This window comes from Leptopilina heterotoma, unplaced genomic scaffold (genome assembly GCF_015476425.1).
Source record: "Leptopilina heterotoma isolate Lh14 unplaced genomic scaffold, ASM1547642v1 Lhet_80, whole genome shotgun sequence".
In the NCBI taxonomy this organism is placed as follows: domain Eukaryota; kingdom Metazoa; phylum Arthropoda; class Insecta; order Hymenoptera; family Figitidae; genus Leptopilina; species Leptopilina heterotoma.
This window is the reverse complement of record NW_025111181.1, coordinates 95,227-120,009: the sequence shown is the minus strand read 5'-3', so window position 1 is coordinate 120,009 and position 24,783 is coordinate 95,227. Positions and strand designations below refer to the sequence as shown.

General features: G+C 21.2%; 5 protein-coding genes across 7 annotated transcripts in view; 2 read left to right on the top strand and 3 right to left on the bottom strand.

Moving 5' to 3' along the window:
* Window positions 1-569: 569 nt before the first annotated feature.
* Window positions 570-5,933, bottom strand: LOC122511074. Of its 3 annotated transcripts, none has more exons than XM_043626115.1 (5): window positions 5,561-5,933; window positions 4,987-5,184; window positions 3,102-3,226; window positions 1,306-1,338; window positions 570-1,205 (listed from the first exon to the last, which is right to left on the bottom strand). In XM_043626115.1, exons 2-5 carry the CDS (start codon window positions 4,987-4,989, stop codon window positions 1,010-1,012), a joined length of 357 nt encoding a protein of 118 aa, XP_043482050.1. In that variant the 5' UTR covers window positions 4,990-5,184; window positions 5,561-5,933; the 3' UTR covers window positions 570-1,009. The 3 variants fall into 3 exon arrangements, with proteins under 3 accessions (XP_043482050.1, XP_043482049.1, XP_043482051.1); XM_043626114.1 differs by having other exon boundaries at window positions 4,987-5,170; XM_043626116.1 differs by lacking the exon at window positions 1,306-1,338 and having other exon boundaries at window positions 4,987-5,170; window positions 5,561-5,827.
* Window positions 5,934-7,985: 2,052 nt separating this feature from the next.
* On the bottom strand, window positions 7,986-9,184 carry LOC122511072 (transmembrane protein 267). Its single transcript, XM_043626112.1, has 2 exons — window positions 8,858-9,184; window positions 7,986-8,609 (listed from the first exon to the last, which is right to left on the bottom strand). The coding sequence occupies exons 1-2, from the start codon at window positions 9,140-9,142 to the stop codon at window positions 8,280-8,282; spliced, it is 615 nt and encodes a 204-aa protein (XP_043482047.1). The 5' UTR covers window positions 9,143-9,184; the 3' UTR covers window positions 7,986-8,279.
* Window positions 9,185-9,318: 134 nt separating this feature from the next.
* On the top strand, window positions 9,319-10,499 carry LOC122511073 (c-Myc-binding protein). Its single transcript, XM_043626113.1, has 3 exons — window positions 9,319-9,475; window positions 9,713-9,834; window positions 10,211-10,499. The coding sequence occupies exons 1-3, from the start codon at window positions 9,461-9,463 to the stop codon at window positions 10,353-10,355; spliced, it is 282 nt and encodes a 93-aa protein (XP_043482048.1). The 5' UTR covers window positions 9,319-9,460; the 3' UTR covers window positions 10,356-10,499.
* Window positions 10,500-11,177: 678 nt separating this feature from the next.
* Window positions 11,178-13,291, bottom strand: LOC122511071 (prefoldin subunit 3). The gene is made up of 2 exons (XM_043626111.1): window positions 13,127-13,291; window positions 11,178-12,038 (listed from the first exon to the last, which is right to left on the bottom strand). The coding sequence occupies exons 1-2, from the start codon at window positions 13,274-13,276 to the stop codon at window positions 11,505-11,507; spliced, it is 684 nt and encodes a 227-aa protein (XP_043482046.1). The 5' UTR covers window positions 13,277-13,291; the 3' UTR covers window positions 11,178-11,504.
* A 2,944-nt stretch (window positions 13,292-16,235) lies between these two features.
* LOC122511070 (MATH and LRR domain-containing protein PFE0570w-like) overlaps window positions 16,236-24,783 on the top strand; it is a 29,314-nt gene continuing 20,766 nt past the window's right edge. The window contains exon 1 of the mRNA XM_043626110.1: window positions 16,236-16,747. The gene's annotated coding sequence lies outside the window, so the exon portion shown is untranslated. The remainder of the gene's footprint in view (window positions 16,748-24,783) is intronic.

Sequence of the window (24,783 nt, the reverse complement as noted above, 5' to 3'; positions counted from 1 at the left end):
TTTACATTATAAAATTGGTAATTTTATAAATTAAAAAAATATATCAGAAAAAAAATTATTTTTTATCAAAAAAATAAAAAATGGAATAAACAGAAAAGTTATAAACTTTTTTGTTTATTTTTTAAAGAAGTTTTCAAGTTCAAAATTAATTACAAAGATTTAAATTATAAAAAAATAATTGATAAAATGAAATAAAATAAAAATATATTTTTTATCCCACATGCACAAAAACGGCGCTTTCTGATAGCAGCCGACAGGGAGGAAAGTCATTCATTTCTTCGACCGTATGAAAATGGCGGCCGTGTTCTCCCAAGGGCAAGAAAATTAGCTGTTCACATGCATTTTTCTTGCCCAAGGGAGAAATCGGCCGCCATTTTCATACAAATCGAACAAGTGAATGACTTTTACTCCCTGTCGTCTGCTATCTGAAATCGCCGCTTTTGTGCATTAGGAATAAAAAATATCGTAAGTAACACGAGAATAAAGGCAGCCAATTTCTTTACGATGATTTTTGTGACACTCGTTCCGGTCTCGGGGCGCCTACGGCGCCCTCGACCTCCACTCGTGTCACAAAAATCACCGTAAAGAAATGGCTGCCTTTCTCCTCTTGTTGCTTAATATACTATTGAAAATTTGAAAATTTCCTCTAAAAATATTACAATAAATTGGCAAGGTACTTTTGAATTTTCTGAATTTCTAAATAGTAGTGACATCTTTCAATGGATAGGAGAACTATTTTTCTCTGTAAAACCATCGCTCGATAATCTCATATTATGAATACAAACAAATAATTGCGCAATTTTTTTTTAAATTACTATAATTTATTTTTGAAATTTTATTTGTAATTATTTTTTAAATATAAAACATTTTATTGTTTTTTTTACTTTTTATAATTATTAATTTTGTATTCATAATTATCGTTCCCTATTTTTCTTGTATTTTCTTCTATTTCTGATTTCTTAATAAAAAAAATAATTCCTAATGATTGTAATTTAAATTTTTGATATTATCAAAATTTTGATCTATTTTCCTGCATATACATACCGCTGGTGTATTTATTTTTCGATGAAAAATCTTCGCCAAAATGATCAGCGCCACTGTACATTGAAAATCCCCTTCGCGACAATTCTTCACCCGGGACAATTGTCGGATTTGTGTAACAAAAATCAGACATCATATTTACTTGCCTGTTCAATTGATTTGATCTGAAACAGAAAAAAAAATTATTTATTAAGATTTATTATTATTTGCTTATTTATATTTATTTTTAATGGGCTTGTAAATAAAATAATGTCCTCTCGTTACCTTACAAAAAAAATCTCCCCCTCCCCCAATAAACTGAAAAAAAAATTATTTGATTTTAATAACTGATTACTTGTCTATCGACAAATAAATATTGACTTGATAATTTTTATTTATTTATAAAAAAATTAATAAATTTAAATCAAAAGTAAAATTTATTTGAACTAATAATTTTTGTACACCCAGAGAAAAAAATTTATTTAAACAAAATATAATTTATTTAAGTTAAATAAAATTATATTTGTCTCATAGCCAACGAGATTATTTACTTTTTTTAAATAAACCATACAACAAATTTATTTGAAACAAATAACATTTATACTGGAACCAAATGAAATTTTTTTGAAACAAATAAAATTTACTTGAACCAAATGAAATTTTTTTGAAACAAATAAAATTTACTTGAACCAAATAAATTTTTTTTGAAGCAAATAGAAAGTCTATAGTTGCGGCTCTGAGTCAAATATATTTTTTTCTGAATATATAATATAATATTAATTATTTAGCAAAATTAATTTAACAAATTAACGACATTTTTTATTTACATTTTTAATTTATAAATAAAGGGAAATAGATTTTTTTTGGTTAAAATAATATTGTTTGTGGGGAAAATTTTTAGGTCTAATTATAGTGGGTCAAAGGCGCGGGGAAAAAAAGAGTTCAAGTGAAATTTGCGTCCTTCAATAATTTCTTCTAACACAAAAGTTTCATTTATGATTAAGTCAATAAACATGGATACAGTTTTAAAGATATGAATTTACTCTCAATTTTACCTTTGCAATAAAGATACGTTATCAATGATGTCGTCAGCTTATAAAGAATTATTCGACTCATATTATACGAATTTAACAAGTGGAAGCTACAATTTTCTTGCATATCAAAAAAAAAAAAATATATATATACATATTAATACATTGTTACTATAATTATAGTCAATTTTACATTTTATGTAAAATAAAACTCGATTTTCTGCTTTTAACAATGCAAAACATATTTAATTACAAATTTAAATTTTATTTTAATTTCAAAAAATAAATTAAATTAAATTAATATAATACTGAATAAGTAAAAACTAAAAAATAAATAAATATAAATCCTAAATAAACGATATAAATAAAAAAATTAATAAAAAACTAATTAACATTAATTAATATTCATAACATAACTAAATAAATAAATATTTTATTATATTATTATTATACACCCAGAAAAATATTTTATTTGACACAAACCAAACTCTTATGTGAAACAAATAAAATTTATACTTGAAACAATAATTATTATAAAAAGTTTAGTTGGCTCTGAGTCATATATAAATTTTATTTTGGGTGTATTATATTATATTATAAAATATTAGATATATATTATAATTTAATAATAAATAAATTAAAAATAATACATTGAAAAAAATGTATTTTATTCAAGTAATCAATTACTTGTCTATTATCAATAATAAATATTTACTTAAATCAAATAATATTTATTTAAACCAAATTAAATTAATTAATTTCATTTTATTATTAATTAGTTAATTAATAACTAAAATAAGAGATGTAAAAAAAATTTTGCAGCACTAAGAAATAAATTCTATTCTATTAGTAATTAAAATAATAATAATAATAATTAAAATAATAATACTACTTCATAATAATAATAACAGTAACAAAAAAATAAAAAAAGTTATTAAATTTTCTTCGAATACTGAAATTTTTGATTCAAATACAATTCATTTGATTTAAATAAAAATTGTTTGAACCAAGTAAATATTTATAAAAAACTATTATTAGTATTTGACTTACTCATCAACAGTGAGTCGTTTTACTTTAACAAAAAGAATTGTAATTAAAATGAAAAGTATTAAAAATCCAATGGCTGCAATTCCACATGCAATGTAGAAATAAAGAGACAAATCCTCAAGCGTCTCCTGTAAAAAAAATTTTTTTTTTTTAATAATAAATTTAATAATTTTTTAATCTATAACTTATACTTGTATATATGTTCTTTATCAATTAATGTATAAAATATAATGAAGTAGAATCAGAAATTAAAAGACAATTTTTTTTTCTTAATTTTATACAGAAATGCTAAAATTCAAGGAAAAAAGCGATTACAATAAGTTCTTGGTCATGTTTTTTTCTATAATAGAAATAAAAAAATATGCGTGGTTGAATTACATTTCTCTGAACATATAATTAATAATGTTAAAAATAAAACTATTAATGGGAAAATTCAATGTCATATTATTAAATTACGCACTAATTATTATTACACTACTGTGAATTAAATCAAAATGTTATTGTCATTACAGTTATTATTATTATTATTATTATTATTATTATTATAATTAGATGTAGTTTTTTATTATTATTATTTTATTTTTTATTTTTATTATTATTAGTAATTTGTTTATTTATACAACTGTTAACTCATTGTTTTCCATCATTACTATTTATTTACTTTATTTTTTATAAATTAATAAATTATTGCAACAAAATGTGTGTTATTATAAATATTTTTTTATTATCATAGATTTTTTAAATTCATTTTTTATTTTCTTAAAAAATATCAAAATTATCTATTAATTTCCCATTTATCGCAGAAGGAATTTTTATGTCTCAAGTTTGTAATATGATGTACCAAGACATTTTTTAAATACTTAAATACACCTTATATAAACGTTTATAATATGATGAGAGTCGAAAAAAATATTCTAATATAATGACAACAAAATTACATTTTAAAGAATTTTTAATTATTTATTTTTGTGAGTCTTCTTTCAATTTTTCTATTAGATATTATTGTAAATTATTATTATTTTGTATTTTAACATTAAAAATAATTTTATTCTTAAAGAATAATAATACTAATTAATTAATAATTATAGTAATAAAATTAATTGATAGTATAATACTTGTTTGAATAAATTATTTTTGTTTAATTATTTATATCTGAATATTTGTTTATTTATTTAGCTACTTATTTATTTAATTATCTACTTATTTATTTATACATTTTATTTATAAGTAAAATAATTTAATAAAAATTAAGAACGAATATGAATCTTAAGAAAAAATAAATTCTCTCCTTAGTGAATAAATAATCATCAATTTATTGTTCTCTTTGAGAAAAACAATGAAACGAATATGTTAATGCGTTTTATCAAAACTTTAATCAAACAGGAAAAAATATATAATTATTCTTGTAAATTATCGGTACGTTTAATTTGTTGCTGTTTGCAGTTATTGTCACGGAACAAAAATAGAATTTTAATTAATATTTTATCTCTATAATAGAGAACCGAAAAAATTTTCAGTTTTATTTAATATTTTAATTCAATTAAACTAACTTCTCTTTTTGATGGAACAATAATAATTTAAGAATAATATTTAATAAATAACAATTAATTTAATAATTAATCATTAATTTTTAATTTATTAATTAATTATTAGTTTTTAATTTATTAATTAATTATTACATTTTCATTAATTAATTAATTCAGTAAGTATAACAATAGTAGGTAATTCTAACAAAACAATAATAATAGTATAACAAATAATAATTAATACCTGAAAATAATAAATAAAACTGTTTTTTTACAAAAAATAAAATTTTTAAAAAATCTTAAATTTGTTAATAACAAAAAATGGAAATAAAATAAGGAAAAGTAGTGAACAAAAAACTCACCATATCAGAGAATATTTATCAACACAATTACCGTTGATTTCAAATTTTTTCAAATGATTAATCCAGAAATTATCATGATAAAACTGTGATTTAGAATATTTTGCTGCGATAAAAGTTTTACAACTTAAATTTCTTCAGAAATTCCAATCTTCGCACATAATTTTCAATTATAAATGATATTAATCTGAAAATTAAAAACTTTACACAAATTGTTTTATTTTAATTAAAAAAAACTACTGTTTTTTTTTAATTTTTAAGAAATTTTAAGAACATTTCTTTTTTTAAGAACATTTTTTTAATTTTTTTGAAAAATTGTTTAACTTAATTTTTTAATACAAAAAATGTATTTTATTCAAAAGAAAAGTTTAATTCTGTTTGTCAATACCAAAAAATAGTTTAATTCTGTTTGTCAATACAAAAAAATGTTTTTTTTGGATTAAATTAAAAATTTTCGATTTAAAAAAAATGTTTATAATTAAAAAAAAAAAAAAATTACGAACTCAAGATAATAAAAAAATAACAAGATAATTATAAAATTCATTATTTCGACCTAATTTAGAGAAAAAAAACTCACTTTCAAGTTGAAGAGCACTTAGGATAATATACACAGTACAGGTGGCTGGTTTAGAGAATACTAAAGTGGACAAGGTATATAAAATGTGTGTGAGGCAGCCAGCTAAGCAATTGTTGAATGCTGATAACTCCACAGCCTTGGAGATGTGTGTAAGTGTGCACTTTTAAATTGTGTTTGTCTTTATAATGCATTACATACCAATCTATAAGTTCTCATATTAAATCAAATATCTTTCTAATATCATCTAAATGAACATATGAAAAACTTTAACCATATAATATAGCAGATGTTTCACAAAGTTATATATAGTCGCAAAATTTTATGTAAACATCGTTTATATATATTCTTTTTATGCACAACTTGTTAATTACTAGTTTCATTTTCAATGAATGACGTTTGAAAAAAATATTTACTATATATACTCTTAGGAATATAAAAATTTTTTTTTTGTCTTTTCGACCGAGAAAAATCAACTGAATTATTTCACATATAATTTAATATTTATTTTACCGTTATACATTTATAATTTCTCGTTTCCTTATTTTGCATGTCTGATCATAACAATAGAATTTTTACAAACATGATAAATACAAAATGTATTTACTTTTTTAAAAAAAATAAAAGGCACTTTATATCACAGTTATTTACGAAAGAAAAAAAAATTGTTTTCAAAAGAAAACTGCTAATATTCTTATAATATTTGTTCTTTAAACAATAAAATATAAATTTTTCCAACAATAACAAATTTCTTTTTACACTGAAAAAAAATTATTTCATTCAAATAACCGATTACTTTACCGATTCAATTAAATATTTACTTGAATCAAAAAAATTTTGTAATATTTAATTGATAATTGTCAAGTAATCGATTATTTGAATCAAATAAATTTTTTTCAGTGTAGTAAATATTTATTTATAAAATAAATAAAATAAATAAATTTTAGGAACCAAAAGACGAATTTTAAATTTAAAAGTATTCGACTAAAAATTGTTTCTCAGTTTTCGAAGAAATTAAAAATCGTATTTTTTCAAGTACATAAAAATTTTGATATGCGTACTTGAAATAACAAAGAAAGTATAATTTCAAGTGTATCTAAATAATTGTCATGTCATAAATTAAAATTGATCATTGTAGATGAAGTAATATAAATATGAAAGGAATTTCCACGTTTGAGGATTTATCCTTGACGCGCGCATATGTATATAAAATATTGTCTGTTATAAAAATGTGAGAGGCACACCTACACAAATAAACGTGTAGATGATACAACAATGTTTTCTCTAAGAAAAATGACCTGTGTTTCCTATTTCACGAAAATAGACAACTACCGGAACAAACAGGCATAATTATATAACACTTCCATCAAGATAACATTCATTCATAATCGTTTACATATCTATCAAAAAAAGAAAGAAAGAAAAAAAAATTATCCCATATTAATAATTTTAACCCAACACTCAAAAATTTTGTGTCGTACATGAAAGGAAAATAAATTTAAAGTTTGTAAAAGTATTTAATAATTTGGAAAAATGTGAAAATTGGACAAAGCGAAATTTTTATATAAAAAATAAAATTTGAAAGAAATTATAGTAAAGTTATATTAAAATTGATAATTAATTAATAATTAAAATTAATCAATATTAATAGAATTAATATTTTTGATATTTAATAAAAATGTACTAAATTTCACATAAATTTTTCTAAACTTTAGTATTTTTTATATAAAAATTTCGCCTTGTCGTACTTTCTTCTCAAATATACTTTTACAAAATAAAATACTTTTACAAAATTTAATATTTTCTCATAAAAATCCTTGTTTACTTTAAAGTTAAAATTCTTTAAGGCGAGACTTTGACTATAAATTTTTAACAATATTAAGAAAATTATTTAAATCTTTCATAAAATTATTTTTATAGTAATTTTTTGAAAGGAAATCAATGATCAGAAAATAGTCTGACACTTTTTAGATTTTTATTTTTCTCAAAAATTGATAGATTTTAAAATCCATTCGTAATTTTGTAGAAAATATGTTTTGTATATATACAAAAAAATTGCTGATAGAAAAAATTGATTTTTAAAACTTTTGAAGCATTTTTTTTGAAAAAAACATTGCTTTTAAGTTGAAAATGTAAAAAAATAAATGTGAAAAAATACTATTGTTATTCAATTTTTTAATATGGAAATTCACTTGTTTATTTTTCTAACTGATCTTAAATCATTATTTTTTTATTTTATATTTTAAAAAATGATGATTTGAAAGTCGTTAAAAAAATAGATAAGTCAATTTCAATTTTTAAAAATTAAATAACAATAGTATTTTTTAACATTTTCAATTTAAAATCAGTTTTTTTTCAAAAAAAATGCTTTAAAAATTTTTTTAATCAAATTGTTCATTCGGCAATTTTTTTGTCGATACAAAAACATATTTTCTACAAAATTACGGATGGATTTCAGAATCTATCAATTTTTAAGAAAAATAAAAATCCAAAAAGGGTCAGAATATATTCTGACTATTGATTTCCTCTCAAAAAATTATTATAAAAACAGTTTTACGGAGATTGAAATAATTTTCTCGATATAGTTAAAAATTTAGTCGAAGTCTCCACTTAAATTTGAACTACAAAAATTGTTTCTTTTCCATAAAATAAAGTTTTCAGAAAATTTTCCAAAAATTACCCATTTTATATACAAAAAAGTGTGATTAAAGAAAATTTCTCTTTAAACGACATAAGGAGCGTTGTAAAGTCCTTTTTCGATTCCCATGTCCAATAATGACATGGAAAAATATTCCAAATAAGGAAATATCATACTTAATATTAAGTAAAAATGGTAAGGAATTGGACGCGTCGATCCAAAGGGACAAAACCATAGTCCTCTTCTATTGGCATCCCTTATGTGATGACTGAGAAAACTGGTTAAAATTATCCACGCATAATCACTAATGTTTGGTTGATTCAGCATTTTTGAATAAATTAGAAGAAAAAGCCACGTCATAATTGGTAACGTTGAACAATGAAGAAATCCTCGTTTCTGTAAATGCGTGGCATCCTGAAAAAGAAAACTAATTGCAGTACAGATACATTCGTTAATTACATATACTAATTTCACTCATTGCTTATTTACGCTCACTAAAAACCTAATAAATTAATATCAGTGGTGATAAATTGTACAGAAGTATAATTTTATTGAATTTAATTATTATAAATGTTCAATTATTATGAATTAACGGAATTAACAATTAAACAGCAAAGAGCGAAGCAGAGAAAAAAGATGTAAACAAAGGCGTGTTTACTCACGTGTAACCTCCAACTATTTGCAATCAAAAAATGATCAACGTCAACAAATGACGCAATGAAAAAACACAGAAATATTTTCGAAATATTCTTCAAAATTGCCTTTTTGGATAATATTAATATTAATGACCATGTGAGTCCGCCGACAGTTGCATGAGTCAAATTATCAGAAACTGCACGTATAATTTCACTTTTTTGTTGTAATAATCTATCACCAATGAACGATACAATTCCTATTGAAATTGTAAATAGTACTTGTACAAAAATCCTCTGATGAACAGAAAACATTTCAATTTTTAGATATTTACATTTATATCAATTAACAATGACGACTTTGCCGCAAAACAATCGTGTGTTTCTGTTCGAAAGTGAGGTTAGGTACCGACAAACGTCAAAAACTCAAAGCGCGTGTGTTTAGAGTGAAATTTACCGCAAGTGCGAGAGAAAGAGAGAAACTTTCAGGCAAGTTTCAGTCATTTCCGGTTTGTTAGCTTCACGTTTGTGTGTGACACATTCAAACTGAATCTTTTCTTATTAAATCCCAATAATTATCAACAACTGGAATAAAGACTCGTGTGTAAAATTGAAATATCATCAAATATCAAAATGTCCAACTATAAGGTGAGATTTATGTCAATAATTTGTGGATATGCTCGATTGATTGTGAAACCTAACCTCTAAATGTATTCTTTTGAAATAACATTTTATTTCCGATAAGAAAAAAACAATTTATTTACGAGTAGTTTCTTTTAGATTTCAGATATCTAATTACTTTTCTAATTATCGAAAAATGTCAAATTTTGACAGTTTCTTTTGTTATTGCGTTCATTACAAACTAATCTTTTTGTCTATTTTTAGCCAATTGACGCAAAACGAGAAGAATTTCGCAAATACCTGGAACATGCAGGTGTGATGGATGCTCTGACAAAAGTTCTCGTTTCCTTATATGAGGAAACTGATAAACCCGAAGACGCCTTAGAGTATCCTTTTTAAAATGATAGTACAAATGGTTTTTTTTACGCAATATTTCTTTTATTTGTTTTTTTCGTTTCTTAAATAGTTTCCAGGCTTCGCACTCGTCTAAAACCTACTAATTACTACTTTTTTTTAACGATTATCTACTATTTGGATACTATTATTTTCAAACACTAATAATATTCCTTATAATATGCAATTATTTTTAATAAAATTTCTCGAAAAATTAAATTATTTTCAAATGTTTTTAATAAAATTCTTCAAAACAATTCAATTATTTCCATAAATTTTAGTAAAATTCTATGCTACTTTTTTAAAATTAATTTTTGAGTGCGAAGCCTGAATTTCCTACATAATATAAATTCCTTAACATTGAAATAGATATGTACGAAAACATTTGGGCGGCATAACAGAATCTACCTCGGAAGTGGAAAACCTCAAAAAAGAATTGGACGAAGCCAATGCAAAAGTAACGGAATTAACAACAAAATTGGTAAAATTTGAATCAGAACCGGGACAGGAATAACTTTTTTCTAATATTTAGAATTTTTTTGTACTAGTCCTAAACTCGTCATTAAGTTAAACAAAAAAAAAAAAAAAAAATTAGAGATACGTCATGACTGTGCCTTCAAATTGATCTAGTGTTAAGTATCAAATACGAACATTAAAATGTATAATACACAACTTTTGATAGTTAACAAGTATCACGATTACTTGTAAAACAATAGATTTACTAAATGGACCAGTATTTAAAGAAATTATTTAAATTACAGACTCGAGTGTAAAAAAAATATATTTTTTCTTTATCCGACTTTCATCAAAAGTCAATTTTTCGATTTTTCTTTCTGCAATAAAATTTTGTATAAAAGATTCTCTTTTCTAAAAGTTTTACTAAAAAAAATTTCGAAAGAAGTTGAAAAATACTTTAGCGAAGTTGTAATTATTTTTCTTTTTACATTTTTGCCTCTACTTTTGTAAATTTAATTTTTTCTTGAATTTAATTTTAACAAACATGATCAATTTGAGTTTCAATTTTGCAATCTAGGTTTAAAAATAAAAATACTAATCGAGTATAATGTATAAAGTTATCAAGCATTTAAATTACATTCCTTATTGGTTAGGTGACTATGTCAAAGGGCATAATGAAACTTGTATAAATGAACTCGACTTACCGTGAGATATTAGGTATTGTTAAAAAATAAAATTGTTTCTTTATGTGAAAAAGTAACAATAATAGATTGTAAGAATAAGAAAATTCTTTGTACATTGACAAAATGCATAAGATTCGAAAATAAAGAAAGATCTCATTAGATTGAATTTAGTTTTACTAAATAATTCCATAATCAGATTATAAATTACGAGCTAGTTTTATTACATTTAATTATACAGATTTAATTAAGAAAATTGTGACGCAAATGTGATGTGAGAAGCGAATTTTCAATTATATTTTCATACGTATATTTTAAATCTAAATATTGTGTAAATGACAATTTTTAACTTCATCTCTTTCTCATTTGCAACTGTTTTTTTTTTATTTAATTTGTGTTGTAAAATAGTTTTTTTGCAGTTGCAGTTTTTTCCTTAAAAAAAAAACTGGTTCATGAGTATTAGAAAAAAGAAATTAATAGTATAAAGCAAAAATTCATTAAATATCCGATTTTTAATTAAAAGAATTTCATGATGATTTAGCAAGTTCCTCTTCTTCTTCATCTATATGACTTAATGATTTTGCAGCTTGTTTGCGTTTAATGTCCCAATTATATACACGAGCCATGTTAACTTCCGTGGTTGTAAATTGGTCCCTGATAAAATCTAAATCATGCTCGACAAATCCCAAATTTTTCTTCGCTGTCTCCATGTTTTTCGTTAAAAGTTCTTGTGCATCATCGAGAGAATATTCTAACATAACATTAGCACCAAGCCACAAGCACACTTTATCCGTGGGCGGAATAATAGCTTTTGCAAAAACCTGATCTGATAATAAAAATTGTGTCTCCAAATTTTTACTGTTATTCTTTTCGGTTTGTAATTTCTCAATCATTTCAAGTGATTGCTCCAAATCGGGAATTTGAACTTTTAATCTTCTTCGTTTACTTATTAAATTGTATTCCATAAATTTGTATTTACTATGATTTTCGTCTAATCTTTTCAACACTTTCTCCGCAGCTCCATCGTTTTCCGCTTTTGCCATAAATTCATCGACATCTTCCTGTAAAATTTCAGAATTTTTTTTTTTAGTCTTTTTGGAAAAAATTCGTTAATGAAATTCTTTCTATTCTTTGTTTCTGGGGCTAATATATTACAAGGTTGCCACAAAAAATAAATTTAGGTTTTCCCTGATTTTCAGACAAATTTTTTTATTTTTGAATCTGCTATTTTAATCAAATTTTTTAAAAGAATTCAATTATTTTCATAAATAATAAAATTTTTCACAGGATTTCAATTATTAACAAAAAATTTATTAAAAATTCGTAGCAAGAATTCAATTATTTTCCTGAATAATAAAATTCTTCACAGGATTTCAATTATTTAAAACAATTTAATAAAAATTCGTTGCAAGAATTCAATTATTTTTCTAAATAATAAAATTCTTCATAGGAATTCAATTATTTAAAAAAATGTATTCAAAATTCGTTGCAAGAATTCAATTATATTCAAAATTATTAAAATTCTTCACAGGATTTCAATTATATAAAAGAAATGTAATAAAATTGGTATGAAATTTTTATTATTTATAAAAATAATTTAATGTTTGCTTAGAATTTTATCAAAATTTTTTTTAAATAATTGAATTCTTTTAAAAAATTTTTATAAGTAGTAAATATTAAAAATCATTGAATTGAGGAAAATTTTTGTAAATAATTGAATATTTGCCAAGAATTTGCAACTTCTGTAAAATTAAATTTTTTCCAGTACTTTTAATAAAAATTTCTGACTTTTCTCGATTCACTTATAGTTGTCTAAGTGGAATTTTTTTCTCTCAATGTTTTCGAGACACGCAACGCGATAGAGACCTCCTTTCATTACCATATAAGGATCTACTAGACAATTATAAAAGTTGTATAAATAAAATTGATAAAAAGAAATTTGAAATCATCGAAATTAACTATTTTTGATACAAGATGTTTGGTTCTAATTTATAAAAATTGGAGTTTAAAAATAAATAGGTAAACTAAATTTTGAGGTTATATGATACACTTTATGAGTTATTGACACTAAAATAGAGACAAATTTTTATAGAAAAGAATTTCAGTAAGAAAGTATAAATAATAGTGTTTCTTTAGAAAGAATATTTACCACAAATTCGGCTTCGGGAATACCGGCATATGATTTTTTTGTTTCACTTGATTGTACTTCTGTTTTATTGTCACCTTCCTCCATTTTGAAAAAGTCACGAATAATCTGAAGTTCGCCGCAAGGGGGTGCTACCCTCTGTACCAAAAACATAAGTTCGAATGCTCATTATGCCGAATTTACAATTTAGAAATGACCAGATACGCGAATCCTCAATAACCTAAATTGTATATTGAATGAAATTCAAAAGTAGGGAATAATCATTTGATATATTCTGCATATGGAGAATATTATTTTAAACTAATTCTTTTTTTCCACAATTTGAAATTATTGCAATTTTTATTTTTGGAATTTCCACTTTACCTACATTTTAATAGATCGAAACGTAAAATATCAGAATTGACATTTAATTGAAATATGATGGAGAATAAATATATATTCACTGAATAAAAAGATTAAATAATTATTAAATGTTTGAATTTAATAAAAACATATTGTTCAAAAGTTACAGTGCGAATTGTACAGAATATATATTAATAAGAAATATAATTTGGCAGAATGTCGATTCGATCGATTTTATATTTGCAAGAAATTCAATTTGACAGAATATCAATTTATAAGAAACACGTTTTCGTAGAACTTTAACTTGTCAGAATTGTAATTTTGTAGAATATTAATATTGGCAAATCTAATTTTGGTAGAAATCTGCTTTATCAGAATGATCACATGTTCGAATCCTCAAAAGTTAGAATTCCATTTTTACCGAAAATGGATTCCACATAAATATTTGGCGCAAATTTTAAAATCGACCAATCAGAAATCAGAATTTTAAAATTTGCGCCAAATATTTATGTGGAATCCATTTTCGGTAAAAATGGAATTCTAACTTTTGAGGATTCGAACATGTGATCATTCTGATAAAGCAGATTTCTACCAAAATTAGATTTGCCAATATTAATATTCTACAAAATTACAATTCTGACAAGTTAAAGTTCTACGAAAACGTGTTTCTTATAAATTGATATTCTGTCAAATTGAATTTCTTGCAAATATAAAATCGATCGAATCGACATTCTGCCAAATTATATTTCTTATTAATATATATTCTGTACAATTCGCACTGTAACTTTTGAACAATATGTTTTTATTAAATTCAAACATTTAATAATTATTTAATCTTTTTATTCAGTGAATATATATTTATTCTCCATCATATTTCAATTAAATGTCAATTCTGATATTTTACGTTTCGATCTATTAAAATGTAGGTAAAGTGGAAATTCCAAAAATAAAAATTGCAATAATTTCAAATTGTGGAAAAAAAGAATTAGTTTAAAATAATATTCTCCATATGCAGAATATATCAAATGATTATTCCCTACTTTTGAATTTCATTCAATATACAATTTAGGTTATTGAGGATTCGCGTATCTGATCATTTCTAAATTGTAAATTCGGCATAATGAGCATTCGAACTTATGTTTTTGGTACAGAGGGTAGCACCCCCGCCGCAAGTACACAAGACTATACGTATAATATACGCCAACTTACGTAAGTTAAATATTTACCAATATTTAAAAAGTTCCCGCCTCAATGATTTTTGCAAAATTATAGTTTTTTAATTTGTTTATAAAAAACAGGGGAAAATTTTGTTCGAAATATGTTGAAAAAACTGTATGATCAAGATTTGAGCTAAAGGAAATAGAAATATTATAAATTGTAAAACTATGGTGTTAAACAAAATTTTTTTATTATAAAATTATCCTCTGCTGTTAAGACAGATTTACTTATGTATTTGCATCTAAAAAATAAATATTTTCTTTTTGAGACCAAAAAAGGAATTTTTTACAAAAAAAATTTTTTTTGTTAATTTTTTTTAAATAGGGTCGATTTAGTTTTCATTTAAAAAAATATTATTTAATTTATCAGGTCGAGTACTTTTCTAAGAATGCAAATTGAACGTTTTTGATCTTATCTTCCCTTTATTATCATATAACAGCATTCAAAAAATCGATCCATTTCAGTATAGTGAATTTCAGTTTGCAGAAAACTTTTGTATTTTTAGTTTAAGAAGAAGTCTATTTATGGACGTACAAATTTACACTTTCAAAGTATCAATAAAGTGCACTCTCACGTAAAATTGGTGCTATATTTTGCTAATTTTATATTAGATTTTTTCTGGAATAAAAATTTTTTTTTTATAAAAAAATTAAATTTTTTTTGTTTCTAGTTAAATTTTTTCATACAATATTTTACTGTTTCAAAAATAAATTCCCTTAGAAAGAATATTCAGTATAATTTTGTTATTTTATTATTTATTTATTAATTATTATTATAGTTAATTTATTATTAACATTTAGTAATTTTGCGATTACATAAAATTAACTTTTGTTATTAATAGGTATTATTGTTATTATTATTTTTTATTTATTATTAGTATTTTTATTATTATTATTAATTTCATTGTAAATAAAATTTAGCAATTTTGTAATTGAATAAAATTAATTTTGGGTGTTATTTATAAATAATTATTATTAAATTAGGAATAATTAAACATTATAATTAATAAATATATTATGTATTATTGGTATGAGAATAATTTGAAACAAAAAATAAAATTAATAAAATAATAATAATAATTTTAGAAAAATCACTTAAAAAGAGTACAATTATTACAATAATACTAATTATAATAATACCGTATAATAATAATAATAATAATATAATAACAATAATTATTAATTATATTTTTATAATTAAGTTTTATATTATTGTTATTATTATAAATAAATAATTAAATTATTATAAAAAAATGATAATTAAGAATTATAGTAATAATTAATTTAATTATTTGTAATTTTATTAATTCTAAAATTTTTTAATTAAATTACTCATTTGCAGTAATTATATAAAATTAATTATGTGCATTTATAATTAAAAAGTTTAATTTTTTACATATTGTCTTTTTATACAATCTATTCCCACAACCTTTGAAAAATAGTTTGAGATCTCTTATTAATCGTTGAAAATAGTTCTGAAATTAAATGACACGTGCTAGATGTCGCTGATTTCTCAGTTTAGGAGAGCACTGGGGAGCCAGCACACTCTATTCGAAACACAAAGATTATCTTGCGCGCACTTTAAGTTGAATCAAAGCTTTCATTCGGTGTGCATCGTTTTTATCCGCGTTTTCTCTTGTCAATTTTCAATATAATTTTTTTCATAAGAAAAAAATTGGTTTTTTTTTTATTGAAAAACATGAGACAAATGAAATGAAATAATTAGCGAGTGATCTAAATTTTTGTTGAATTAAATAAAAAAAAATTTTATTTTGAAATAAAAAATTCAAAAAAATTATTATTCAAATATTTGATAATATTTTTTTATTTGTTTATTAGATTCGAGAGTAACGTATTGCATTTAAGTAGTATTTTAAATAAAAAATTATTTAAAATATAGATTAGGAAGTGACAATAAAATTATATATATATAGAATATTTAGTCGAATTCTACTGCAATTAATTTGTTCGTATTAATAATAATACAAAAGAACGAGATTTGTAGAAGAAAAATTATTTTAGAATTTTTCTCAACACGAAAAAAGAAAAATTTTGATCCAATTTGGTGAGTAAAAAAATTATTTATTAAATTAACACTAAAAAATACAATTCAAAAAAATACAAATGCAGAAAAAATTAAAATTGTAATGATAACAAATTGTATACATTTAATATTATTTAACAATATTGTTTAATAGATAATTTTTTCATTTACATTATTTTTACACAAATTCCTTATTTTTATGGGTTATTATTAAAAAAAAAAAATTATTAATAAATAAAAAATTAATTATTTATAAATTATTAATTATTAAATAGGTAAGATAAATATTTAAATATATTTAAATATAGAAAAAAATTAATCTAAATCTATATACATAAAATAATTAAATATTTTATATAATTAAATATTCTCTATAAATAAAAAAGAAGAATTTTTTTTTAATTTTGAAAGAATCTTTATACAAATTTATATCTATTTAATTCTTATCATTAAAAGTGATTAAAAGAACACGTTTTTTGAAATATAATTTTTGATTAGTAGTTTCAAAATACCCAATTTCGCACTAAAGCTTCCGGTTGCCAAAATAGTACAAAGAGTTTATTCAAAGCTGGTTTTATTATTCATCATTCGTTATTCTCATTATTCTCATAGGCAAATTATTCTCGAAATTCTCTCGACACAAGAACTGTTAATTAAATTATAGAATTTCATATCATTACACGTATATATAGGTACTCAAATTTCAATCTCTAAATCTTTCAAAAAAAAATTTGTAGATTATTTAATTATTTTATTGATGCTAATTAACTATATTCGCAGTTAACTATACATTGTTAATTAACTATATTCTTAATTCACTATATTGATCGTTAATTATGTTATTAATTAACTTTTGTTTTATTATAATTAATTTTTTTTTTAAAATTTACTGTTTTGTTAATTATTTTGTTAATTCACTATATTGTTATAGTTAACTATCTTATTACTTAACTATTTTATTATTAATTAATAATATATTTTGAAAATTTATTATATTGTTAATTATATTTTTAATTCACAATATTGTTAGTTAACTATCTTATTACTTAACTATTTTATTAATTAATCATATTTTGGATTAATTCACTATATTTTTAATTATCTATTAGTTATAAATAATTAGTTAACTATTAGTTATAAATAATTAGTTATTAACTATTATACTCGTAAAATTTTTTCTCCTCGTACGAAAGAATGAAAAATAATAAGAAATTTTTTTTCTAATTAAATTTATGGTATTTATTGCTAGTTAATTATATTTAAATTAATTATTATTATCAATTAATATAATAAATTATAATTTAAAATATTAATTTATTTTTAAATGTTCTAAATAAATTAAAGTAGAAAAAATAAAAAAACTATAATTTTGTTGTATATAAAAACGTAAAATTGTTAAAATATAAATAAATAAAACATCAATAATTAAAAAAATGCATGCGTGCAAAAATTAAACTTGTAAATATAAGAAATAAATTTGTTTTCTTATAATTATTATTTTGTAATATTATTGCTGTTATGTAAATTTAAATATGTGGTATATATATCCATCCGCGTGTGTAGTAATCAAACTAATAGAAATTGTATAGTATTGGGTAAACCTGGGGTGATAAATGTTGTCAAACTATTAAAACACGTGTGGCCTATTTCTCATGCATTTTCTAAACTCATTTCTACGCTTCACACAAAAAATATTATGTACTATATGATATACACGTGCTTCTTTATCTCACGTGCTTGCATACTTATGCACTCACGCAAACACAATTTTTTAAAATTTTTTTATTATTTTGCCAATAAATGTAAATAGAAATAAAATATTTTCAAATTACAATAAATTTTTATGATAATCAAATTTTATGAATAATATATTATTGTTTATTTACATTCTCTATATTTGTATTAAAAAAAAAAAAAGAAAAAGACACACACACACACACACACACACATGGGTTGGTTAAAAATGATAAAAGACTTTCATATTATAGAAGAGGAATGCTTTTTTCTTTTTCTTTTCTATTTAATTTCACAATCAGTTCTTTCATTAGTCATTACTAAAGAGTTTCGGACTGCTACAATACAAGTCTTCACTTATGTGTAGAAAATTTCTACGAATTGTTTTCTTATAACTATTCTTCTCTTTCTTTTTTACACGGAATTATTAATATCTATTATAATTATATTTATAATTATTAATAATAATAATAATTATTATTAAAAATAATAATAATTATTGATTTTCATGTTTTAATTGATTAATTAATTATTTACACTGAAAAGAAATTAATTTGATTCAAATAACTAATCACTTGTTTATTATCAAATAAATATTTACTTGAATCAAATAATTTTTATTTAAATCAACTAAATGGTATTTGCTTCAAATATACTGAAATTATTGGTTCAAATATACAATTTAATTGAATTAAATAAAAATTATTTGATTCAAGTAAATATTTATTTGATAATAGACAGAGTAATCGGTTATTTAAATAAAATACATTTTTTCAGTGTAATTAATAAAACAATACATAATATATTACTATACAAACAAAATATTATTATTAATTATTATATTAATTCACATTAATAAATAGTCATTTCTACTAATTTATTAGTGAAATTTACTAATTCAAACGCAAACAGTCAGTTTTACTATAAATTAGTACATTTTTAAATTAGTAGAAATTACTATTTATTAGTAAAATTTACTAATTCAAAAGCAAAAAGTCAATCACTAATTAAAATTAGTGAATTTTTTACTAATTTAAATTTAGAGAGCCTGACTTGTGAATTTTTGCTTTTGAATTAGTAAATTTTAGTACTAAATTATTAGAAGCTACTAATTATTAGTAAAATTTAACAATAAATCAGTAGAAATTACAATTAATAAAATTGACTAATAAATTAGTAGAAATGACTATTTAATAGTAAAATTAACTAATACATTAGTAAAAATGACTATTTATTAGTAAAATTTAACAACAAATTTGTAGAAATTACTATTTATTAGTAAAATTTCACTATTAAATTAGTAAAAATGACTATTCATTAGTAAAATTTACCAATAAATTAGTAGAAATTACTATTAGTAAAATTTACTAATAAATTATTGGAAATGACTATTTATTAATATAATTTACTAATAAATTAATATAAATTACTATTTATTAGTAAATTTTTGAATTTTTTTACTTTTGAATTATTCAATTTCACTAATAAATTAGTAGAAATTACTATTTATTAGTAAAATTTACCAATAAATTAGTAGAAATTATTATTGGTAAAATTTCACTAATAAATTAGTAAAAATGACTATTTATTAGTAGAATTTACTAATAAATTATCATAAATTACTATTAGTAATATTTACTAATAAATTATTAGAAATGACTATTTATTAGTAATTACTACTCACTAGTAAATTTTTGAATTCTTAACATTTGAATTAGTAAATTTCACTAAATAATTAGTAGAAATGACTATTTGTTAGTAAAATTTACCAAAAAATTAGTAGAAATTATTTTTTTTTTAATTTACTAATAAATTATTAGAAATGACTAGTTATTAGATTAATTTACTAATAAATTAATAGAAATTACTATTTATTAGTGAAATTTTAAATTCTTTACTTTTGAATTAGTAAATTTTACTAATAAGTTAGAAGAAATTAGTATTAATAAATTAAGAGAAATTACTATTAGTAAAATTGTTGAATTCCGAACCAAAACGTCATTCACTAATTCAAATTAGTAGACAGTTTTACTCATTTAAATTTACTCTCTAAATTTAAATTAGTAAAAATGTTTACTAATATGAATTAGTAAAATTTATTAAATAATAGTAATTTTTACTAATTTATTAGCAAAATTTACTAATTTAAAAGCAAATAGTCTGCCACTGATTCAAATTAATAAAAAATTATACTAATTCAAATTTAGAGAGTAGAGTATTTAGTTTAATTTTTTTTTTTGAGTTGCTTTGCATAAAAAATTTCGATGAGCTTTTCAAACATAGTATTGAGGATTAAAAAGCGAATGGGACAAAAAATCAATTGTTAGTTATTATTAATTTTTTTTAGTATTAATCTATTATTAATTTTTGCATCACAACAATTATTATGATATTCTTTTTTGTCTCATTTTGATTAAATCCGAAACAAAATATTTTTACTATAAATTGCATTTTCTACTAAAGAAAAGATATTTTTACACAGCGAATAGCAAAAAATATTTTTTTTTTTTAGCAAAAATACATTAGACTACTGACACATTATACTATTTATCTGCGCGTATCCATAAAGCTAAAGATTTGAAATCTTTTAAAAAACTCCGGCGAACGATTTGAAATCTATAATATATTTTTAAGAATAGTTTATACCGGAAGTAGTATTGAAATACAACAATATCAAGATAAGAAAGATGTAATTTTTCGTGGAAAATAAACGTTTAAAAAAAAGGTGATTTCACCTCTTTATGGATAAAGAAGTATGTATATAGTTATATTCTTTTTAATACACATATACATATAGACAAAAATAAATTCAAGTATATATTTATATATATTTAAAGTTAAAGCACCAACTCATGCTTTATTTCCGACAAATGATTATTTTAGTCTTGGCTGACACGAGCCGCTTGCTCATCATTCTTGTTATTGGCATTTATATATATCTATGTGTGTGGATGATATTTTCACATGAAATAGATAAGTGATATGTTTAATAGAAGCAGGTATATATATATCGCGGGAAAGTCGATAAGAATTTCATTCATTGTGAAGTGCAAGTGCACCAAAGTTCTTTTTTTTCACATTATTTCATCATTCAACGAAAGTTACTTTCCTCCTACACTTTCTTTTATTACTTTTATTTTCTTCCTGTATCGATTAGAATTCACGTTTATTTTTCGTTTAATTTATCATGTTATTTTTCTATTCTTTAACGTAACGTTTAGTATTTTCATTTTAAATTAATATTTTTTTAAAAATAATTTAAAATAATTTAAACATAATTCAATTCAAATTGAAACAAATTATTTAATATAATAACAATAATAACAATTATTATATTATACATAATTTATTCAAAAATTTAAATTGAATTAATTTTTTATTAATTTATTAAAAAAATTAATAAAATAATAATAATAATAATAATAATAATATTAACTAAATATTTTAATAATATCGCAAGATATTTGAAATTAATTTCAATTTATTTAAACTCTCTTAATTTGAACTAGTAGCTTTCAACTATTAAATTAGTAGTTTTCTATTGAAAAATAGAAAAAATTAGAACAAAATAGTAAAATTAATTAATTATTAGGTAATTAGTAAAAATATAAACTAATTTTAATTAAGTTAAATAAATTAATTTCAATTTATTTGAACCCTTCATATCTGAATACTATTAAACTAGTATAGTTTTCTATTGAAAAATAGTAAAATCAGTAAAAAAAATAGTAAAAATTAATTATTTATTGATTAGTAAAAATATAAATTCATTTTTTAAATTAAATTAATTAATTTCAATTTCTTTGAACTCTCAAAGTTTCAATTAGTAATTTTCAATTTGAATTTAATTGAAATAGTATTTAAAAAATAGTTTTCTATCGAAAAATATTAAAATTAGTAAAAAAGTAGTAAAATTAATTAATTGTTTTATTTATTTATTTATTTGCTTTAATTCATACAATGGATATACAAAAAGGAGAATCTCCATTAGCCTAATGTAAAACAAAAAAGGGATACAAATACTTAATCACATACAATATAAAATTACAATCACTACATGAAACATAAGATTTACAAATATATAATTCTTAATTCATCAGTTCTGATTTTTAACATTTCAATTATTATATGGACATAATTTTTAATCAAGGATGGATCATTAGTAGTTGTCTATTGAAAAATAGTAAAATAAGTAAAAAAAATAGTACGATTAATTAATTATTAATTAGTAATAACTATCCAATAAAAAAATACTTGTTTTTTATTTTTTATAAAAATTATAAAATTATGGTGGCGAACAAGAAACATTTTTAATGAAAATTTCATTTGTAATGACTCATTTAGAGAGAAAAGAATATTTATTTATTAATAAAATTTTCCGAGTTAAAAATAAAAAGTAAAATAATCAATTATTAAAATTGGTAATTTTATAAGATTTGGAGTGTTAGAAAAAAGGAAAAGAAAAATTGTAAAGAATAAGTTAATATTAATGTTACATATTTATAATCTTAAACTGATCTATGTAAGTGAAATCTATTAGTTTTTCCCAAAAGAGTTCAATGACTTCGTATTTTATCTGAATGAAACTGTTGCGCAGACAAGTGCGTTGTGTTTATTATATATATACGTTTTCAAAAGATTATGAAATCAACACGGTAAAATATATTAATCAAAAAATAGTGAAGAAAAATCTTATCAAAAATTAGAAATTTCGTAAACAATTAATAATAATGCTTGAAAATTGATTAATGTAATTGAAAAATAAATAAATAACAACGAATGGGAAGGAAAATTTTTCTAAACTTCAAATTCTGTATTAAAAATGTTTTTTTTTTTGTAGATTAAATAAAAGTAAATGTAAAGAAAATTATGTTTAAAGAATGTTATTTTTAAATAATTAAATTTAAAAAAATTATTTTTGAAGAAAATTAACTTCAAAGAAAATTAGTTCTGAAGAAAATTAATTTCAAAGAAAATCAGTTCTGAAGAAAATTAATTTCAAAGAAAATAATTTCTGATAAAACTTAATTTTAAAGAAATAATTTAATTCTCTCCAATATTAAATATAAAATAAATAATTAAATGCAATTTGGCAAATTTTAGAATTTATGTGAAATTTTGCAAATTTAAAAATAAAAATCCAACTTGTTCATGTTGAGAGATTATAAATTATAGTATCGATTGTCTATGATTTGCGGTCACTCCAGATAATGATAGGTTTAAGCGACTTATTTTTATCAGAAAATAATCAGCACGTGCCCACTGATATGCGATACATTTTCATTCTCTTTATTATTCGTACATGTTTCAGTGAAAAATCTAAGTACAAATTATGGGAATTTTTAATATCACAAAGTGTTATTTCTCATGTATATTATTATTCTGCTTTTCACTCTCCAGGGTTTTAAAAAATTAAATATTTTTTACAATTCAGGGAAAACGAATAACTATATTTCTCTAGTTAATAAAATATCTTATTAACTGAAAAATTTACTGCAAAAATTTTCTTTTCAATAAAAACAGTATTTATACTGTAAAGAAAAAAAATTATAACTTAAATAATGTTTAGAATAAATATTTCATTATTATTAATTTTTTTAAAGCAATTGGAATTTTAAAAAAATTTTAGTCTAAATTCTTCTGAAATTTAACTACATATTTTAGAAAATTTGCTACTTTTTTTTAACTAAAATCTTTTTTAAGTTAATTAAAGTTAATAAATTTCTTAAAGTTATTCTAGAATTTTTATTATTAAAATTAAATTTAATTATCTATAAAATTATGAAAAAATTAAATTATTGTTACAAAATTCCTTGTGATTAAAAAAAGTTTTTAAAGTAAAACAAATTAAAGGAGAGTTCAACGTTTTTCGAAACCAACAACGAAAATTTTCGTAGTAATTATAGAATTTTATTATTTAACCAGTAGTTTTGATAAAATTCTCTAACATTTATATGATTTTCCTGATAAATTTCATTTTCTCTGAATTTCATAATTTATCACACTAAATTTGAATTGGTAGAAATGTTTATTTATTTGAATTAGTGACGGCCTTTTGGCTATTTAATTAGTAAATTTTATTAATAAATAATAATTTCAACGGATTTGTTAGTGAATTTTACTAATAAATAGTAATTTCTACTAATTTATTTGTAAATTTTACTAATAAATACTGATTTTTACTAATTTTTTAATCATTTCTACTAGTAAATAGTGATTTCTACTAATTTATTGTTAAATTTTACTAATAAAAAGTTATTTCTACTAATTTATTAGGAAATTTCATTAATAGTAATATTTTCTACTAATTTATTGGTAAAATT

Coding starts and splice junctions, on each gene's coding strand:
- LOC122511074 (XM_043626115.1), bottom strand. Junction 1,339..3,101: donor AAACGACTCACTGTTGATGA/GTAAGTCAAATA, acceptor TTTTTTTTTCAG/TTTATTGGGGGAGGGGGAGA. Junction 1,206..1,305: donor GGGGAGATTTTTTTTGTAAG/GTAACGAGAGGA, acceptor TTTCTGTTTCAG/ATCAAATCAATTGAACAGGC.
- LOC122511071 (XM_043626111.1), bottom strand. CDS start 13,276: ATGTTTTTGGTACAGAGGGTAGCACCCCCTTGCGGCGAACTTCAGATT. Junction 12,039..13,126: donor TTCCCGAAGCCGAATTTGTG/GTAAATATTCTT, acceptor GAAATTTTACAG/GAAGATGTCGATGAATTTAT.
- LOC122511072 (XM_043626112.1), bottom strand. CDS start 9,142: ATGTTTTCTGTTCATCAGAGGATTTTTGTACAAGTACTATTTACAATT. Junction 8,610..8,857: donor CAAATAGTTGGAGGTTACAC/GTGAGTAAACAC, acceptor TTTCTTTTTCAG/GATGCCACGCATTTACAGAA.
- LOC122511073 (XM_043626113.1), top strand. Junction 9,835..10,210: donor AAACCCGAAGACGCCTTAGA/GTATCCTTTTTA, acceptor ACATTGAAATAG/ATATGTACGAAAACATTTGG.